Source organism: Tachysurus vachellii, chromosome 22 (assembly GCF_030014155.1).
Source record: "Tachysurus vachellii isolate PV-2020 chromosome 22, HZAU_Pvac_v1, whole genome shotgun sequence".
Lineage (NCBI taxonomy): Eukaryota > Metazoa > Chordata > Actinopteri > Siluriformes > Bagridae > Tachysurus > Tachysurus vachellii.
In genome coordinates, this window is record NC_083481.1 from 2,785,153 (window position 1) to 2,802,116 (window position 16,964).

The following is a 16,964-nucleotide window of genomic DNA, read 5'->3' on the forward strand; positions in this document are numbered from 1 at the left end:
GTCTGTGAGTCGGATCTAAAACGAGTCAAGACTCTGTTGTTCTTTCAGTGTGTTTAGATTTGTGTTTGTCTCTCTGTTGATAATCATACACTTGTCTACTTTCATACGAGCTTCATATTAACACTACTGTGGAGTGAGACATGAGGAAGACACTCGATCATCAACATGGACTCGAGAAACACCGGCGCGAACTTAAATCTTTGGCCTCATCCCAACAAATTCAGCTCCCAGACCACAGGATATAAAGTTTTATATTCAGAGTCTTCTGCGATTATTGATATGATAACATTGTGTTTATTAAAAGAAAAACCTTTTGAGGTAATGAGACTTATTCATGTCTCAGCAAGCATTGTGTGTAAGACATAAATGTAATAGGCTAAACTCTGATACTAATTATGACTAACATTATTTTCCGTGTTGATTAGGACTCCTTTGAAGTATTAATTAATTTTAACACCAGGCGACAAGCTCTACAGTGACGAGAATGACGACCATTTATTCATTCATTCATTCATTCATTCATTTTCTACCGCTTATCCGAACTACCTCGGGTCACGGGGAGCCTGTGACTTTAATAAACTTCCTACCTGCTCCTGCATCTTCGCTGCCACTTATGACATGACAAATGAGCCTCATTCAACTACATTAAAGTGGAGCAAGTCAGTGGGGACGTAAACTTTTAAGACTGCTGACAGACTCAACTGTTATAATAGTTAAGCCGCCTGAACAAGCGTATACAAACTTTTTTTACTTCATTCAAACTTTGTTTTAACTGTTACAGTAAAATGTAAGACGAGAGGCTTGTAATTTTGGGTGTTTCATTCATTCATTCATCTTCTACTGCTAATCCGAACTACCTCGGGTCACGGGGAGCACGGAGATCTCAGGCGTCATCCGGCATCAAGGCAGGATACACCCTGGACGGAGTGCCAACCCATCGCAGGGCACACACACACACTCATTCACTCACGCAATCACACACTACGGACAATTTTCCAGAGATGCCAATCAACCTACCATGCATGTCTTTGGACCGGGGGAGGAAACCGGAGTACCCGGAGGAAACACTACAGCACTGTAGTGTAAAGAAAACAACGACAATATATGGTCGTGGGGGCACGATGGCTTAGTGGTTAGCACGTTCGCCTCACACCTCCAGGGTTGGGGGTTCGATTCCCACCTCCGCCTTGTGTGTGTGGAGTTTGCATGTTCTCCCCGTGCCTCGGGGGTTTCCTCCGGGTACTCCGGTTTCCTCCCCCGGTCCAAAGACATGCATGGTAGGTTGATTGGCATCTCTGGAAAATTGTCCGTAGTGTGTGAGTGCGTGAGTGAATGAGAGTGTGTGTGTGCCCTGCGATGGGTTGGCACTCCGTCCAGGGTGTATCCTGCCTTGATGCCCGATGACGCCTGAGATAGGCACAGGCTCCCCGTGACCCGAGGTAGTTCGGATAAGCGGTAGAAAATGAATGAATGATGAGTGAGTAAAACAGCATCGTTCATATACCACATCGTTGGTAAACTGATGTGGTATAAAAGCATTAAAACTCGTTTGCATGAACAAGCAACTTTCTCTCGCTCCCCAACAAATTAGCAACAATTCTTTATTAGATTTATTACACAATGATTTTTTATTGTATTTTAATACTTTTTGTCCATTTAGTTAAGTTCAGTGTTGTTGACTGTTTCTTTAACCGATTAATCATCATTAATTAGTAGTTAATAGATCTAGTAATTAACTATTTAATTAATGTTTATTGTATTCTTATTGTAATCTGCTACATTTTTAGCCACCGGACTGTATGCTGAAGGTTTTTGTTGACGATATTGAAGCTCCGTCGTGCGACTTCACTGTTGTGCAAAAGCGCAGGTTTAATGTGTCGGCCGGCGGTAAGAGGTGTAGAGGTGGAGGGTGACGCTGGTGAAAATGGGAAGGTGGGGGGGGCTTTTTTCTGATAAAGGAATGAATTTTATCTCAACCAGACGGAGCTTGGTCTTGTCAGTCAAATCAGACGTACACACACACACACGCACACACACACACACGCACACACACACGCACACACACAGCTCTCAGAGTACAAGTCGGAATTGTCTGCACAATAACAGCTCAGACAGACAAAAAAAACTCCTCTGTGGTTGTTCATTCAGAATCTTTTTCATTACTGTTTCGTAATTTATTGCGATGGACTCCTGTGTTTGCCTGTGTGGATTTTTTATTTTTATTTATATATTATTTTTTTGTAATGGCTGGAAGAAAGGTTTTGGACCAAAGGGAAATGACTGCGAAGACGTCAGCCACCGTCTGGTCACCTAGATTATGACTTATGTCTGTGGGTTTTTTTTTCCAATTTCTTTCATGATGTAGAAAGTCAAAGACTGCAGAAATAATAACATGTGATTACCTGGTCTAGAAAAGCAATTTAATCACTCAGTGCACATCAGAAATGGGTAGAGTATATTTATATGTAGTGGGCTATTGTGGTGTAGTGGGCTGTAGTGGTGTAGTGGGCTGTAGTGGTGTATATGTAGTGATGTGCAGTGGGCTGTAGTGGTGTAGTGGGCTGTAGTGGTGTATATGTAGTGATGTGCAGTGGGCTGTAGTGGTGTAGTGGGCTGTAGTGGTGTATATTTATTGGTGTGTAGTGGGTTATTGTGGTGTAGTGGGCTGTAGTGGTGTATATTTAGTGGTGTGTAGTGGGCTGTAGTGGTGTGTAGTGGGTTATTGTGGTGTAGTGGGCTGTAGTGGTGTATATGTAGTGGTGTAGTGGGCTGTAGTGGTGTATATGTAGTGGTGTGCAGTGGGCTATTGTGGTGTAGTGGGCTGTAGTGGTATATATGTAGTGGTGTGTAGTGGGCTGTAGTGGTGTATATGTAGTGGTGTGTAGTGGGCTATTGTGGTGTAGTGGGCTGTAGTGGTATATATGTAGTGGTGTGTAGTGGGCTGTAGTGGTGTATATGTAGTGGTGTATATGTAGTGGGCTATTGTGGTGTAGTGGGCTGTAGTGGTATATATGTAGTGGTGTGTAGTGGGCTATTGTGGTGTATATGTAGTGGTGTATATGTAGTGGGCTATTGTGGTGTAGTGGGCTGTAGTGGTGTATATGTAGTGATGTGCAGTGGGCTGTAGTGGTGTAGTGGGCTGTAGTGGTGTATATTTAGTGATGTGCAGTGGGCTGTAGTGGTGTAGTGGGTTATTGTGGTGTAGTGGGCTGTAGTGGTGTATATGTAGTGGTGTAGTGGGCTGTAGTGGTGTATATGTAGTGGTGTGCAGTGGGCTATTGTGGTGTAGTGGGCTGTAGTGGTATATATGTAGTGGTGTGTAGTGGGCTGTAGTGGTGTATATGTAGTGGTGTGTAGTGGGCTATTGTGGTGTAGTGGGCTGTAGTGGTATATATGTAGTGGTGTGTAGTGGGCTGTAGTGGTGTATATGTAGTGGTGTATATGTAGTGGGCTATTGTGGTGTAGTGGGCTGTAGTGGTATATATGTAGTGGTGTGTAGTGGGCTATTGTGGTGTATATGTAGTGGTGTATATGTAGTGGGCTATTGTGGTGTAGTGGGCTGTAGTGGTGTATATGTAGTGATGTGCAGTGGGCTGTAGTGGTGTAGTGGGCTGTAGTGGTGTATATTTAGTGATGTGCAGTGGGCTGTAGTGGTGTAGTGGGCTGTAGTGGTGTATATTTAGTGGTGTGTAGTGGGCTGTAGTGGTGTATATTTAGTGGTGTGTAGTGGGCTGTAGTGGTGTATATGTAGTGGTGTAGTGGGCTGTAGTGGTGTACATGTAATGGTGTGTAGTGGGCTTTAGTGGTATAGTGGGCTGTAGTGGTGTATATGTAGTGGTGTGCAGTGGGCTGTAGTGGTGTATATGTAGTGGTGTATATATAGTGGGCTGTAGTGGTGTATATGTAGTGGTGTATATATAGTGGGCTGTAGTGGTGTATATGTAGTGGTGTATATATAGTGGGCTGTAGTGGTGTATATGTAGTGGTGTATATATAGTGGGCTGTAGTGGTGTATATGTAGTGGTGTGCAGTGGGCTGTAGTGGTGTATATGTAGTGGTGTATATATAGTGGGCTGTAGTGGTGTATATGTAGTTGTGTATATATAGTGGGCTTTCTGATGTGTGCTAGACATGACCGCTTTGAGTCATTTGTTGTGTCATCTAAATTTGTTCAGTTTCTCTCCTGATCCTTCCAGAAAACAAACTCGTGTAAAAACTGTTAACAAATAATTGTTGCTTTATCATATTGTGTATTCTTGTAATATGTTTCTGTAGTCATATTTACAACCAATGATGTCTTTTCAAACTAAAGCAATTAGCAACTAATTGTTGGCTATCTGCTGTGGTATAAGTGGAATAAACAACTGAGACGTGCCTCTGTGCAGTCACAGAGACTCTGATTCATCACGTCGTATTGAATTATTTAATAGAACTTCTGCTCCAGTTGAGCATTATTTAACACGACAAATTTGATTTCAACTTGTTTATACATAAACATGTTATTACAAGTCATTAAATCCTCCTGTGTGTTGTCCATGTGTTTGAGATGTTAGGCTAAAAAAAAAAAAAAAGTGGACACTAAATGGAGATAAATGGACTGAGTTTCTTTGAGCGCACTGGGGCAAAGTCTAATCGCGTATTTGCTCCACTTCACAGCATTTTTCTTTCCTAATAGCGATATTGGCAGGGATTGCTCTAATAGTTGCAGTCAAGTCCTTTTTTTTTCACACGGCAAGACTCTTTAGAGAAGTGACGTGTTGCTATGCAGCTTATTAGCACTGGCGGGAGACATTTAATAACATAATTAAAATAGGACGCCCATGGGGGGAGCGTTCAGGTAGATTAAACTTCTTCATTAGCATCAGGATGGACCTGCTGCCAAACAGCAGAGAGAGAGAGAGAGAGAGAGAGAGAGAGAGAGAGAGAGAGAGAGAGAGAGAGAGAGAGAGAGAGAGAGAGAGAGAGAAAGACAGAGAGGGAGAGAGAGAGAGAGAGAGAGAGAGAGAGAGAAAGAAAGAGAGTGAGAGAGAGGAATCAGAGGCTATGATCAGCCCTTCTGCAGAAAATCCCAGATCTTACAGCTTGTGTGAAATCTTTGAGCCTTTCAAACCCTCAGATTTACTAAAACAAGTGTACAAGAATGAGGAAAGGCAGCACCATATACAGTAATATATAATATAGCAGAGATGTGCAGGGTCCAAGCAGCCTTTTTGTAAAAGTTTGTAAATCCACCAGACATTCATTCATTCATTCATTCATTCATTCATCTTCTACCGCTTATCCGAACTACCTCGGGTCACGGGGAGCCTGTGCCTATCTCAGGCGTCATCTGGCATCAAGGCAGGATACACTCTGGACGGAGTGCCAACCCATCGCAGGGCACACACACTCTCATTCACACACGCAATCACAGACTATGGACAATTTTCCAGAGATGCCAATCAACCTACCATGCATGTCTTTGGACCGGCGGAGGAAACCGGAGTACCCGGAGGAAACCCCCGAAGCACGGGGAGAACATGCAAACTCCACACACACAAGGTGGAGGCTGGAATCGAACCCCCAACCCTGGAGGTGTGAGGCGAACGTGCTAACCACTAAGCCACCGTGCCCCCCTTCCACCAGACATATAAATCCTAATTCATGTGCTCAGTGAACATGAAAATAAATGTATTTGGAGCAGGTTATATCGGCCTGTTTGCAGGGCAGTTGATCACATTTCAGATATGGTCTATTTTATGCACTTCTCCTGTAGCTAAGGTGATAATTCTCCTCTCTCCTCCACAGGCACACAGATTTAGATTTGTATGAATAGACAACATGAGACATCTGAAGGTGATAAGAATCTAATTTCAGTTGTCATAAGATGGCATAAGAAGCCTGTCTCGACAGGTGATATGAAATGACACAAGATGACGTAAGACCCTTATGTCATCAAGTGCAGGGAGAAGTCATAGTGTAACATGTGGTAGATGATGACATAAGAACTCAAGAACCAAAAACTGGCATAAGAACCTTGTTCACAAATGTCATAAAATTCCACAAGAGCCTTGTGTCAACAAGTTTCTTAAAATTGACATAGTAACCTTATTTTAACAAATGGCATAAAATTGCAAGGACCTTATTTCAACAAATGTCATAGGATGATGGCATAAGAATGTTGTCAAGACCCAAGATCTTTATCACAACTGTCACAAAATGACATATAAGATGTATCATAAGATGACTCAAGAATGTCAGAAAATGACATAGCCTTTTTTTGCAAGTGTATATGATATCAGAACCTCATGTCAACAAATGACAGATGATTATATAAGAATCTTAAGAGTTATAGACAGACATAAGAACCTTGTAAAAAGGTGTGATAAAATACCACAAGAATCTTATATAAACAAGTGTCATAAGATACCAAGAACCTTATGTCTTAATTTTTTGCCATAAGATGACATATAAGCCTTAAATAAAAAATGTCAGCAAATGTTATAAGATGACATAAGATCCTTATGTCAACAAGTGTCATATTAAAATTGACATATTAATCTTACTTTAACAAGTTGGCAGAAAAGTACATAAGAACCTTACGTATAAAACTGTCAACAAATGTTATAAAATGACACAGGAACATGACATTAAATGACATGTCATAAGTCACATTTAGATCTGTCCTCACTAACTTTGAGAGTTCCCTCCTTGACCTCTGTAGCGTAAAGTTGCTGTAGCCAAATCCACAAGCTCTTTTCAGCATAATAACTTCTTCAGCCATTTCTTCACTTTACCAGGTCCTAATGGAAATCAAAAGGTTGACATAACAGTCTGAATTGCCTTTTTATAGCACCACACCGCCTGTGTGCACGAATGCCGGGAACGCTCACTGTCAGCTGAAGGACCGAGCGGCTTCGCATCCTACAGTTAACGACTCTTCAAGGTCGCACTCTATTTAGGCAGGTTCGACTCCATCTATCAAGCAGTTAGAACCAGACACCACATTTCTTTCTCAAATTGATCGGCAATTCCCCTCCTTCACTCGTTCTTCTGCCACCAAACAAAGTTGAAGATCACAGATTTAAGGACAATTTGTTGCTAGTCGAAATGGTAATAAACTTATATGGGTGTTATTTTCTCCCACATAACACATCACATGGCTTTTACATAAACGGATAAGCGAGGCAGTTTGATAGACATTCTGTATAACCCAAATGATTTAGACAAAAAGATTTAGTTTGCTAACCATCAGAAACAGTCATAAACGCAAGTCAGCCTGGAAATTCTTATAAGATGACATAAGAACCTTATGTCACCAAGTGTCCTAAGATGATTATAGCCAGTTGCCAACATGTCAACATTGTGACTATAAAAATCTTGCCATAAAATCACATCAAACACTTATTGTAATACATGTAAATGTTGATACAATAAAATGATGCAACAAATGTCATAAGATGACATTAGGAACATATGTCACTGATTGCCATGTCATGTCAAATGATGTGAGCAACTTTCATGCAACAGAAAATGCCACAAGGACTATGCACTACATAAAATGGTGTCAGAAGATGACATAAGAAGATAATGACAAAAGTGTCATAAGATGACATATAAACCCACAAGTCACATAAGATGTCATAAGTACTGTATGTCAAAAAGTGGCATAAGATGGCATAATGACATATGAACATTATATCAAGTCATAAGATGGCATAAGATCCTAATATCAACAAGTGCCATAAAATGACATAAGAAGATAATATCTAATAAAAATCACATAAGATGTTATAAGACCTGTATTTCAAAAAGTGGCATAAGACTCCATAAGAAACTAATATCCACAAGTTTCATAAGATGTCAAAGGATCATTTATTATAATAATAATAATCTCATATTTATTCTTAACACAAGCAGAAATATATCATGAATAGTCATGAAGTGTCATAAGATGACAGTCATTTTACTACTACCACTGCTTATAGCAAATCTCCCATACAATACAGACCATTAAAATTGCCTTAGATAAAACAAAGCTTTCAGTTACTCGACTCACATGTTATGTCATGAATGAACAGTCACATGTCATAAACAGCTTATGCATGTGTCATGTAGGCTTATGAACACCATCTTGAGTAAAATGCATCTCAGTATCCAAAGGAGAGCTGGCTGTTCACACAGCATCCACATGCCACCGGTTAGTATTTCTAATCAAAGGTCTTGTTATTTAATGATTATGGAAAGGTCACGTTGCATTCTCTTTTATATTTCCTGCAGATTTTAGCTCGCATTTTAAACAGATTGGCATTTCACACGGCTGCCGTGAAGCTCGGATATCTGATTATTTATAAACAAATCCTTTTTTCCTTCCTTTTCATTTCTTTCTCAGCGTCAGCCCACTGCACACACTCCATCTCGAGACTCCTTCCCTTTGGGTGTGTGTGTGTGTGTGTGTGTGTGTGTGTGTGTGTGTGTGATATCAGCATGGCTGAGGTTCAGGATCCAGATGGTGCTGGTCATGATCAGTATCGCTGCAGTGTGGCCTGCAGCCTGAAGACAGATTGGCTGCCTGCAAATGTCACTAACCTCTAATAATGTCACGGCTAAAAGACGCCTCGGTATACTGATGGTTCACACACACACATGCACACACACAAGGCTCACACACACAGCTTTTACACACATAGCTCACACACACACAGCTTTTACACACATAGCTCACACACACACAGCTCACACACACACAGCTCAAACATATAGCTAATACACACACAGCTATTTCATACACAGCTATTTTGCACACATAGCTCACACACAGCATTTACACACAGCTATTACACACACAACTCACACACACAGCAATTACATGCACTGCTATCACACACACACAGCTCACACACACAGCTAATACACACACTTTTCACACACAGCTCACACACACACAGCTCACACACACACAGCTAGTACACACAGCTCACACACACAGCTATTTCATACACAGCTATTTTGCACACACAGCTCACACACAGCTTTTACACACACAGCTCACACAAGGCTTTTACACACACAGCAATTAGACACACACTTATCACACACAGCTTACACACACAGCTCACACACACAGCTATTACACACACAGCTATTACACACACTTATCACACACAGCTTACACACACACAGCTCACACACACAGCTATTACACACAGCTATTACACACACACTTATCACACACAGCTTACACACACAGCTCACACCCACAGCTACTACACACATAGCTATTTCACACACAGCTATTACACACACATATCACACACAGCTCACACACACTCAGCTCTCACAAACACGCCTCACACACCACTCTCATACAACACAGCTCTCATACACAGCTAATACACACAGCTCACACACGCCACTCATACACACACACAAGTTTTCTACAGTATGTGAACATGTCTTTTACAGTTGTCTCCAGCATCAGAGATAAAGTTTTTCAGCACAGAGTTTATGTTTTGTTATTTCTCAGTAACATGACAAGCTGTAAAGAGAGAAAAGGAAACTAAAGACTGATGAGTCTGATTATTTATCGCTGCTATAACAGAAGTGAACAGCACAATTACCAATGTTTCATTTCTTACATTTTTATATAAAGCCAAGTCTCTGAGATACTCCGGTGTGGCTGAAAGCAGTGTACCTCGTAACCAGCTAGTCTTCGACATGACAGGAAGAAAAAAAAGGGTCTGCCAAAACCCCTACAGAGGGAAATCTATATCCACGTACAGGACATGTGCCCAGGGGCCCGATGATGAAGTCATCCATTTCCAGCCATGATTTTACTGACAGTCATTTAGCACTTGGTCTTTGGTGCTTGGTCCCTGATTGAGATGTTGAGATTTTAGGGAGTGTTTAGTTGTGTTTAAATGCATACTGAAGAGGAAGAAAAGATAGAAATTATTTCCTTTGTCATTGTTAATTATTTGTTATGTGTAATTGTATTGTTGGGAATTCCAACTCTCAGTTGCTCTGTCCTTTCTTTCGTATCATATTCTTGGATTTACTTTAAAAAATAAATAATAATAATAATAATAATAATAATAATAATAATAATAACAACAAAATAAAATAAATAATTTAAAAAATAAATAAATACATAAAATAAATAAATACAAAAAAATTAATAATAATAATAATAATAACTAGATTTGCAAAATTCGTCGCGACAAACTTTGATGTTGGCTTTGACGTTGCAAGTATTTGCGAAGGCCGGTGCTTTTTGGAGGCATGTGGACATAAGGGTCAGTGTTACTTTTGGAAGCAAGTAGACAGAAAGCTTGGGTGCCAAAACATTTGGAGGTAAGTGGAGACAAGCATGTAACGTCATCCGAATACCTGTGAGGAAGTTCCTCTCATTGTTCTGAGTGTTTTGATATGTCACATGTTCATGTTGTAAAAAGTTTTTTGATTTTGCATATTTTGGGGCGGGGCTACGGCACAACCGAAAGGCCAGTCGGTACACCTTTTTTTTTCAGAGTATCACCCTAAAGGAGCTGGCCGAGTTTGGTGTAGATAGTTCAAAAGCTTGCTGAGTTATAAACCTCCAAAGTTTATAATGGAAGTCTATGGGGAAAAAAGGCCACTTTGAGACCTGGTACCGGAAGTACCGGTACTCAGATCGCTTAGAAAAGTAATAGCAACAAACTTGAGACAAACAGGGTCTACAACATATACGAATTTGGTTCATGTGGCTCGAAAGCCCTAGGAGGAGTTACTCTTGATAAATTTTTGTCTAAGCTTAAATAGGAAAACAGAATGTTGGCTTCTACAAAGCGACTTAATAATAATAATATGTCTTAAAAGTAAATAAAGTGTACCTCTAAGTTAATCAGTACAATTGAAGGTACAATAATCATTACAATCTTTATCATTATATAATTATACTGTACACCTTGATCACTTTTTAATAACAAATACTGCATTTATTTCCAGATGATAAATACAACACAAAAACTATACCATAGATGTCTTTTTGATGGTCTCACAACCACCGATGCACTTTTACCTCATAGGAAAGCCTTATTATTAATAGGAAATTTCAGCAACTTTTCTTTGGGTTTCATTCAGATTTGACCCTGAACCCTGTCCTTCACCTTCACTTTAATTTTTTCAAAATTCTTTTAAATCTGCAAGCATGAAACCATGCAATGGAAGCAAGTTCTTGAAATTGGATGTGGTCCATGCCTCAGACCAGAGTGTGAACATTTTTTTTTTTGCAAAGACAACCTTGACTAAGCTTGACTAAGCCTTGGTCTGTATTGCACGTGACTTTATTACATGGAGCGACGGTGCAGCATTGGAAAAAGTTAAAGCTCAGAAATCGCAGTTTGGATTTTTGTATTATTTGTGAATCTTGGAGCCCACACACTTTTCAGAGATCCCATGCATAGTTAATGCTGTAGATGTCAAGTATGGAGAAAAAAAAACACTTTTCCATGGCGTTTATTCATTTATATCAAGAGTAAAAATATCAAGGTCAACACACAATGGTGTAAATATTCATTAAAATTCATAGTCATGCAAATCCCCCATGCAGTGGGCGCATTCCACTGACAGGTGCTGACAAACCAAACAATATGCCAATATGGAGGGAAAAAGAGACAAGAAAAAGACTCAACCTTTATAAAAAATGAGTCTATAACCTCCTGGTTGAAGTGGCCATCCAACACTCACTCACTCACTCATTTTCTACCGCTTATCCGAACTACCTCGGGTCACGGGGAGCCTGTGCCTATCTCAGGCGTCATCGGGCATCAAGGCAGGAGTGCCAACCCATCGCAGGGCACACACACACACTCTCTCATTCACTCACGCAATCACACACTACGGACAATTTTCCAGAGATGTCAATCAACCTACCATGCATGTCTTTGGACCGGGGGAGGAAACCGGAGTACCCGGAGGAAACCCCCAAGGCACGGGGAGAACAGGCAAACTCCACACACACAAGGTGGAGGCGGGAATCGAACCCCCAACCCTGGAGGTGTGAGGAGAACGTGCTAACCACCAAGCCACCGTGCCCCCCCATCCAACACTATATATACATATATATTCATTACACTTTTTCCTGAAACTGTCACTAAGGTGTATCGTGATCACTTGATCAAAAAGAGACGATGTTCCACTCCATCCACTGCACAGTGCTTGTTTAGGAGTGTGTTGCTGTTTGCAAGTTTGTCGTTGCCGATCGTGTTGCTGCTGGTTAATCTGTCAGAACTTCAAAGATGTGAGAAGGGTCCACACTTGATGAGCGTGCAGTCTCGATGATTATCGTGGCCTGCTTTTCCACTCAAGTGAAAAAAAAAGAAAAGAACAAAAGAAAAGTATGCAGAGGATTAAAGGGATGAAATGACTGAAGAAACCAGACAGGGATAAATATCACAATCAGGAATTCTTTCAGGCTCCCTGGAGGGACGATGGATCCAGAAGGGGGGAAGAAATACCCTGAAATTGCTTAAATTGCTAATTCGTGTATCTTCAGTCATGTGTCTTTTTCTCTTATCAGTATGCTCGGTGCGTCGGCAGCTACAATCTCATTAAACACAGCTGACTACAGTGATGCTTCTGCACAGCAAATATCTGAAGCTATTATTTGGTCAGTTTAGTTACAGGCTCAAGCAAACAATATTAGTTTTCCAGTTTGAAACTAAACGTCAGTATGAGTTGTGAACAAAACCAACATGATCTCACCTTTTTAATTTCTTTTTTATTATATTAAAATATTCAGGATTTACCCCGCACGGTGTCTTAGTGGTTAGCACGGTCGCCTCACACCTCCAGGGTTGGGGGTTCGATTCCCGCCTCCACCTTGTGTGTATGGAGTTTGCATGTTCTCCCCGTGCCTCGGGGGTTTCCTCAGGGTACTCCGGTTTCCTCCCCCGGTCAAAAGACATGCATGGTGGGTTGATTGGCATCTCTGGAAAATTGTCCGTAGTGTGTGATTGTGTGAGTGAATGAGAGTGTGTGTGTGTGTGCCCTGTGATGGGTTGGCACTCCGTCCAGGGTGTATCCTGCCTTGATGCCCGATGACGCCTGAGATAGGCACAGGCTCCCGTGACCCGAGGCAGTTCGGATAAGTGGTAGAAAATGAGTGAGAGAGTGAGTGAGAGAGAGGATTTACCCCTATGGGAGTTTTAGACAGTTACTTACGTTATTATTTTATCCAATAACAACTACAGATAGTTAACTTATTTAAGGGCTTACAGAGTAAAGCTGCTGAAGAAAGCTAGAATCCTGAAATGCTCATGAGGAACCGTTCTTTTTTCCTAAGAGGTCTGAAGGGTTTAGGTTTAATGTTAGATCCAGGAACAGACTCATGTGTATTGATTATATTTTTATTCATCTTCAGTAAGCTCTATCAAGGCCAGGACTGTAGTGAATATAGAAACCGTATCCTCTAAATACTGGACACGAGGTGGGAATACAATCTGGATTGGACTCCAGTCTACCTCATTGACACAAAGGGACAATTTAGAGTCCACTCTGAGTTCGAGTCCACTCCGAGAGTTTGTCGGAGTATAGAGGAATCCAGAGAACCCAAAGAAAACCTTCAGATACCCAGGAAGAAATTCAATCTGTCCCACTTACCAACCAACCCAAGTTCAGGGCTGAACCAGTGACCTCGATTTGTAAATCCCATTGCATCACCATTGCTTGATTGAATTTGTACACCATGTAATGTTGATGTAACATGACCTTTCTCATCTTTTTTATGTTCTTCCAGCCTGTGAAGTGGGCTTCTACAAACCTTTCGCTGGAGGCCAGCTTTGTGCAAAATGTCCTCTCCACAGCCACTCTGAGACCAGAGCTGCTCTTGCTTGCCCTTGTGACGCTAACTATTTCCGGGTACCTGCTGACCCCCCTGGTGCTCCTTGCACAAGTATGCTAGCTGTTTGAGATTTTTTACTTTAATTAAATGGGAACATCAAAATAGACTCAAAAAAACTAAAGCTTTTGGTTAAAAAATCTAAATTTACACTTTGATCTGCAAGTCTGATAACTTCAACCTCCTTCATCCTCTTGCAATTAACCTGTAATTAAAGCTATCTGGCTCTTATGTCCCTACAGGACCTCCCTCAGCCCCTGTAAATGTGATTTCATCTGTAAATGGGACTACAGTTAACCTGGAATGGAGTTCCCCTCTGGACACAGGAGGCCGTGCAGATATCACCTATGATGTGCGGTGCCAGAAATGTGTAAAAGATGGAGGGCAATGTGAGGACTGCAATGTCGGAGGAACCTCAGTCAATGGAATATTAGGAGCTGCTGTTGGAGCTCAAGCAAATGCCGGTGGAGGAACAGCTGCTAGTGGAGGAGGTTTAGGTGGAAGTGGATTGGTCTCACGAACAGGAGTCAGCTCAGTTAAGTTCATCCCTCAGCAGAAAGGACTGACAGAACCATGGGTGAATGTGGTTAACCTGGCGGCCCACACTAACTACACCTTCCGCATCCTGGTGATGAACGGAGTAACACACTTTAGCAAGGAACCGCTGCCTTACGCCATGGTCAACATTACGACAAATCAGGCAGGTAAGAGACTTCTATTATGTGTCGAGTAGCTGACAAAACTTGCTTTCTCTAGGGTCTTAAGTATTTTGCAGTTCTTCAGGTGTCACTTTGGTTGTAATGTAAAACTGACATCAGTGTATTTCTAGCAGAGAAGGTTCCTGGTAGGAATCTAAACCCTCTAAGGCTTTCAAGGCACTTTCAGAGCTTAAAGAACTTGAAACTGCTTTAGTGAACTGACTGTTAAAAGTTATTTAACGCAATTATTTTAAGCCGTGTAATAAAATTCCAACAAGAAGTTTAAATTTTTTGATTTTCTGCATTTCCAGCTCCCTCTCAGGTGATGGCTATCCGTCAAGAGAATGCTAGCACAAATAGCATCACCCTCATGTGGTATGAACCCGAGCAGCCCAATGGAGTAATCCTGGAGTATGATATCAAATATTATGAAAAGGTGGGACGACTTACCATTATGTAAAATTTGTCTAGTTTAGTATTTAATTAGAAACAAATATCTAAACAAATTTATTTCTGAACAGCAAAAACGTTCATTCAAATCCAAACAAGACAATGTGACTCAAAAAATGCTTTACAAAAAAAGTGACCAGAGTGAACCATTAGAGAAAGGTCACGTTTGTTTACGGGTGAGGTCGGCCTCGGATCGTGCAATTCAATCACATGGCTCGATGGCGGCTCCATTTAATTGGATGGAAATTACCAACCAGTGGCAGTTTGTCACGATTTAGTCTGATTATTGAAAGTGACAATGAACGGCAAATAGCGTGAATCATGCCAAGCACTGGGGAGCGGTTAATTGCAGAGCGTACCGGGAGCTTTGCCGCCTAATGGGCCAAGAGGGATCTCAGCTGTGTGGGAGAATTAGCAAACACTGGTCTGCACCACATGGAGAGCAAATGAGATTTACATACAATTGCTTATGAGGTTGGAGTGCTTTTTAAGATAAAAGCCTGATTTATAAATGGTGACATCAGGTCAAACATCATAATACAAGTTAGTTCTCGTTCTTGTGAAAGATTTTGAGACACCAAAAATATGTACTGGGACCTTCATTCATTCATTCATTCATTCATCTTCTACCGCTTATCCGAACTACCTCGGGTCACGGGGAGCCTGTGCCTATCTCAGGCGTCATCGGGCATCAAGGCAGGATACACCCTGGATGGAGTGCCAACCCATCGCAGGGCACACACACACTCTCATTCACTCACACAATCACACACTAGGGACAATTTTCCAGAGATGCCAATCAACCTACCATGCATGTCTTTGGACCGGGGGAGGAAACCGGAGTACCCGGAGGAAACCCCCAAGGCACAGGGAGAACATGCAAACTCCACACACTCAAGGTGGAGGCGGGAATCGAACCCCGACCCTGGAGGTGTGAGGCGAACGTGCTAACCACTAAGCCACCGTGCCCCCACTGGGATCTTTATTAGCATAAATGTGACTCTTAAAGGGGGGCACGGTGGCTTAGTGGTTAGCACGTTCGCCTCACACCTCCAGGGTTGGGGGATCGATTCCCGCCTCCGCCTTGTGTGTGTGGAGTTTACATGTTCTCCCCGTGCCTCGGGGGTTTCCTCCGGGTACTCCGGTTTCCTCCCCCGGTCCAAAGACATGCATGGTAGGTTGATTGGCATCCCTGGAAAATTGTCCGTAGTGTGTGAGTGTGTGAGTGAATGAGAGTGTGTGTGTGCCCTGCGATGGGTTGGCACTCCGTCCAGGGTGTATCCTGCCTGATGACGCCTGAGATAGGCACAGGCTCCCCATGACCCGAGGTAGTTCGGATAAGCGGCAGAAAATGAGTGTGAGTGAGAGAGAGTGACTCTTAAAAAATATCTTATCTAACGTATGATTGATCAGGCTGAATTATCACAGCTAACTCTTACCACAAGACACCTGTTTAGACAAGGAAAGTTCAAAGAATCTGCCTGGAATTTTCCCACAGGACCAGGAGCAGCAGAGTTATTCCACCCTAAAGTCAAAAACCACAAGCGCTAAAGTGTCTGGGCTCAAACCTGGCACCAGCTACATCTTTCAGATCAGGGCCAGGACGTCAGCTGGCTGCGGACGCTTCAGCCCCTCCGTGGAGATCCAGACTGGAAAACCAGGTGAGGAACATGTCATACCAAACACACGGTATCTTTCTAGGAATTTTAATGATGTAAATGTAAAGAAAAAAAAAATCAAATGGATAACAAAAGAATGCAATAGAAACGAATGGAAAAGACGAGAATTAGCAATTGAATAGAATACAACACAACGTATTAGACCTTAAAGCAATACAATACAAAGTAAGAAATAGAAAAAATGTGTTGTGTAAAAATAAGACGATGATGTTGAAGATCTTAATGAAGAACAAGACGTACATGACGTACTTTGGGTTCGTCGGAGTCAATAAGAACCCC

At 41.7% G+C, this 16,964-nt stretch overlaps 1 protein-coding gene across 1 annotated transcript in view; it reads left to right on the forward strand.

Moving 5' to 3' along the window:
• Positions 1-16,964, forward strand: part of epha8 (eph receptor A8) — a 70,132-nt gene that overhangs the window by 41,310 nt on the left and 11,858 nt on the right. The window contains exons 4-8 of the mRNA XM_060857848.1: positions 13,757-13,912; positions 14,101-14,276; positions 14,400-14,562; positions 14,868-14,992; positions 16,505-16,667. Of these exons, the coding sequence (XP_060713831.1) occupies positions 13,757-13,912; positions 14,101-14,276; positions 14,400-14,562; positions 14,868-14,992; positions 16,505-16,667 (783 nt within the window). The remainder of the gene's footprint in view (positions 1-13,756; positions 13,913-14,100; positions 14,277-14,399; positions 14,563-14,867; positions 14,993-16,504; positions 16,668-16,964) is intronic.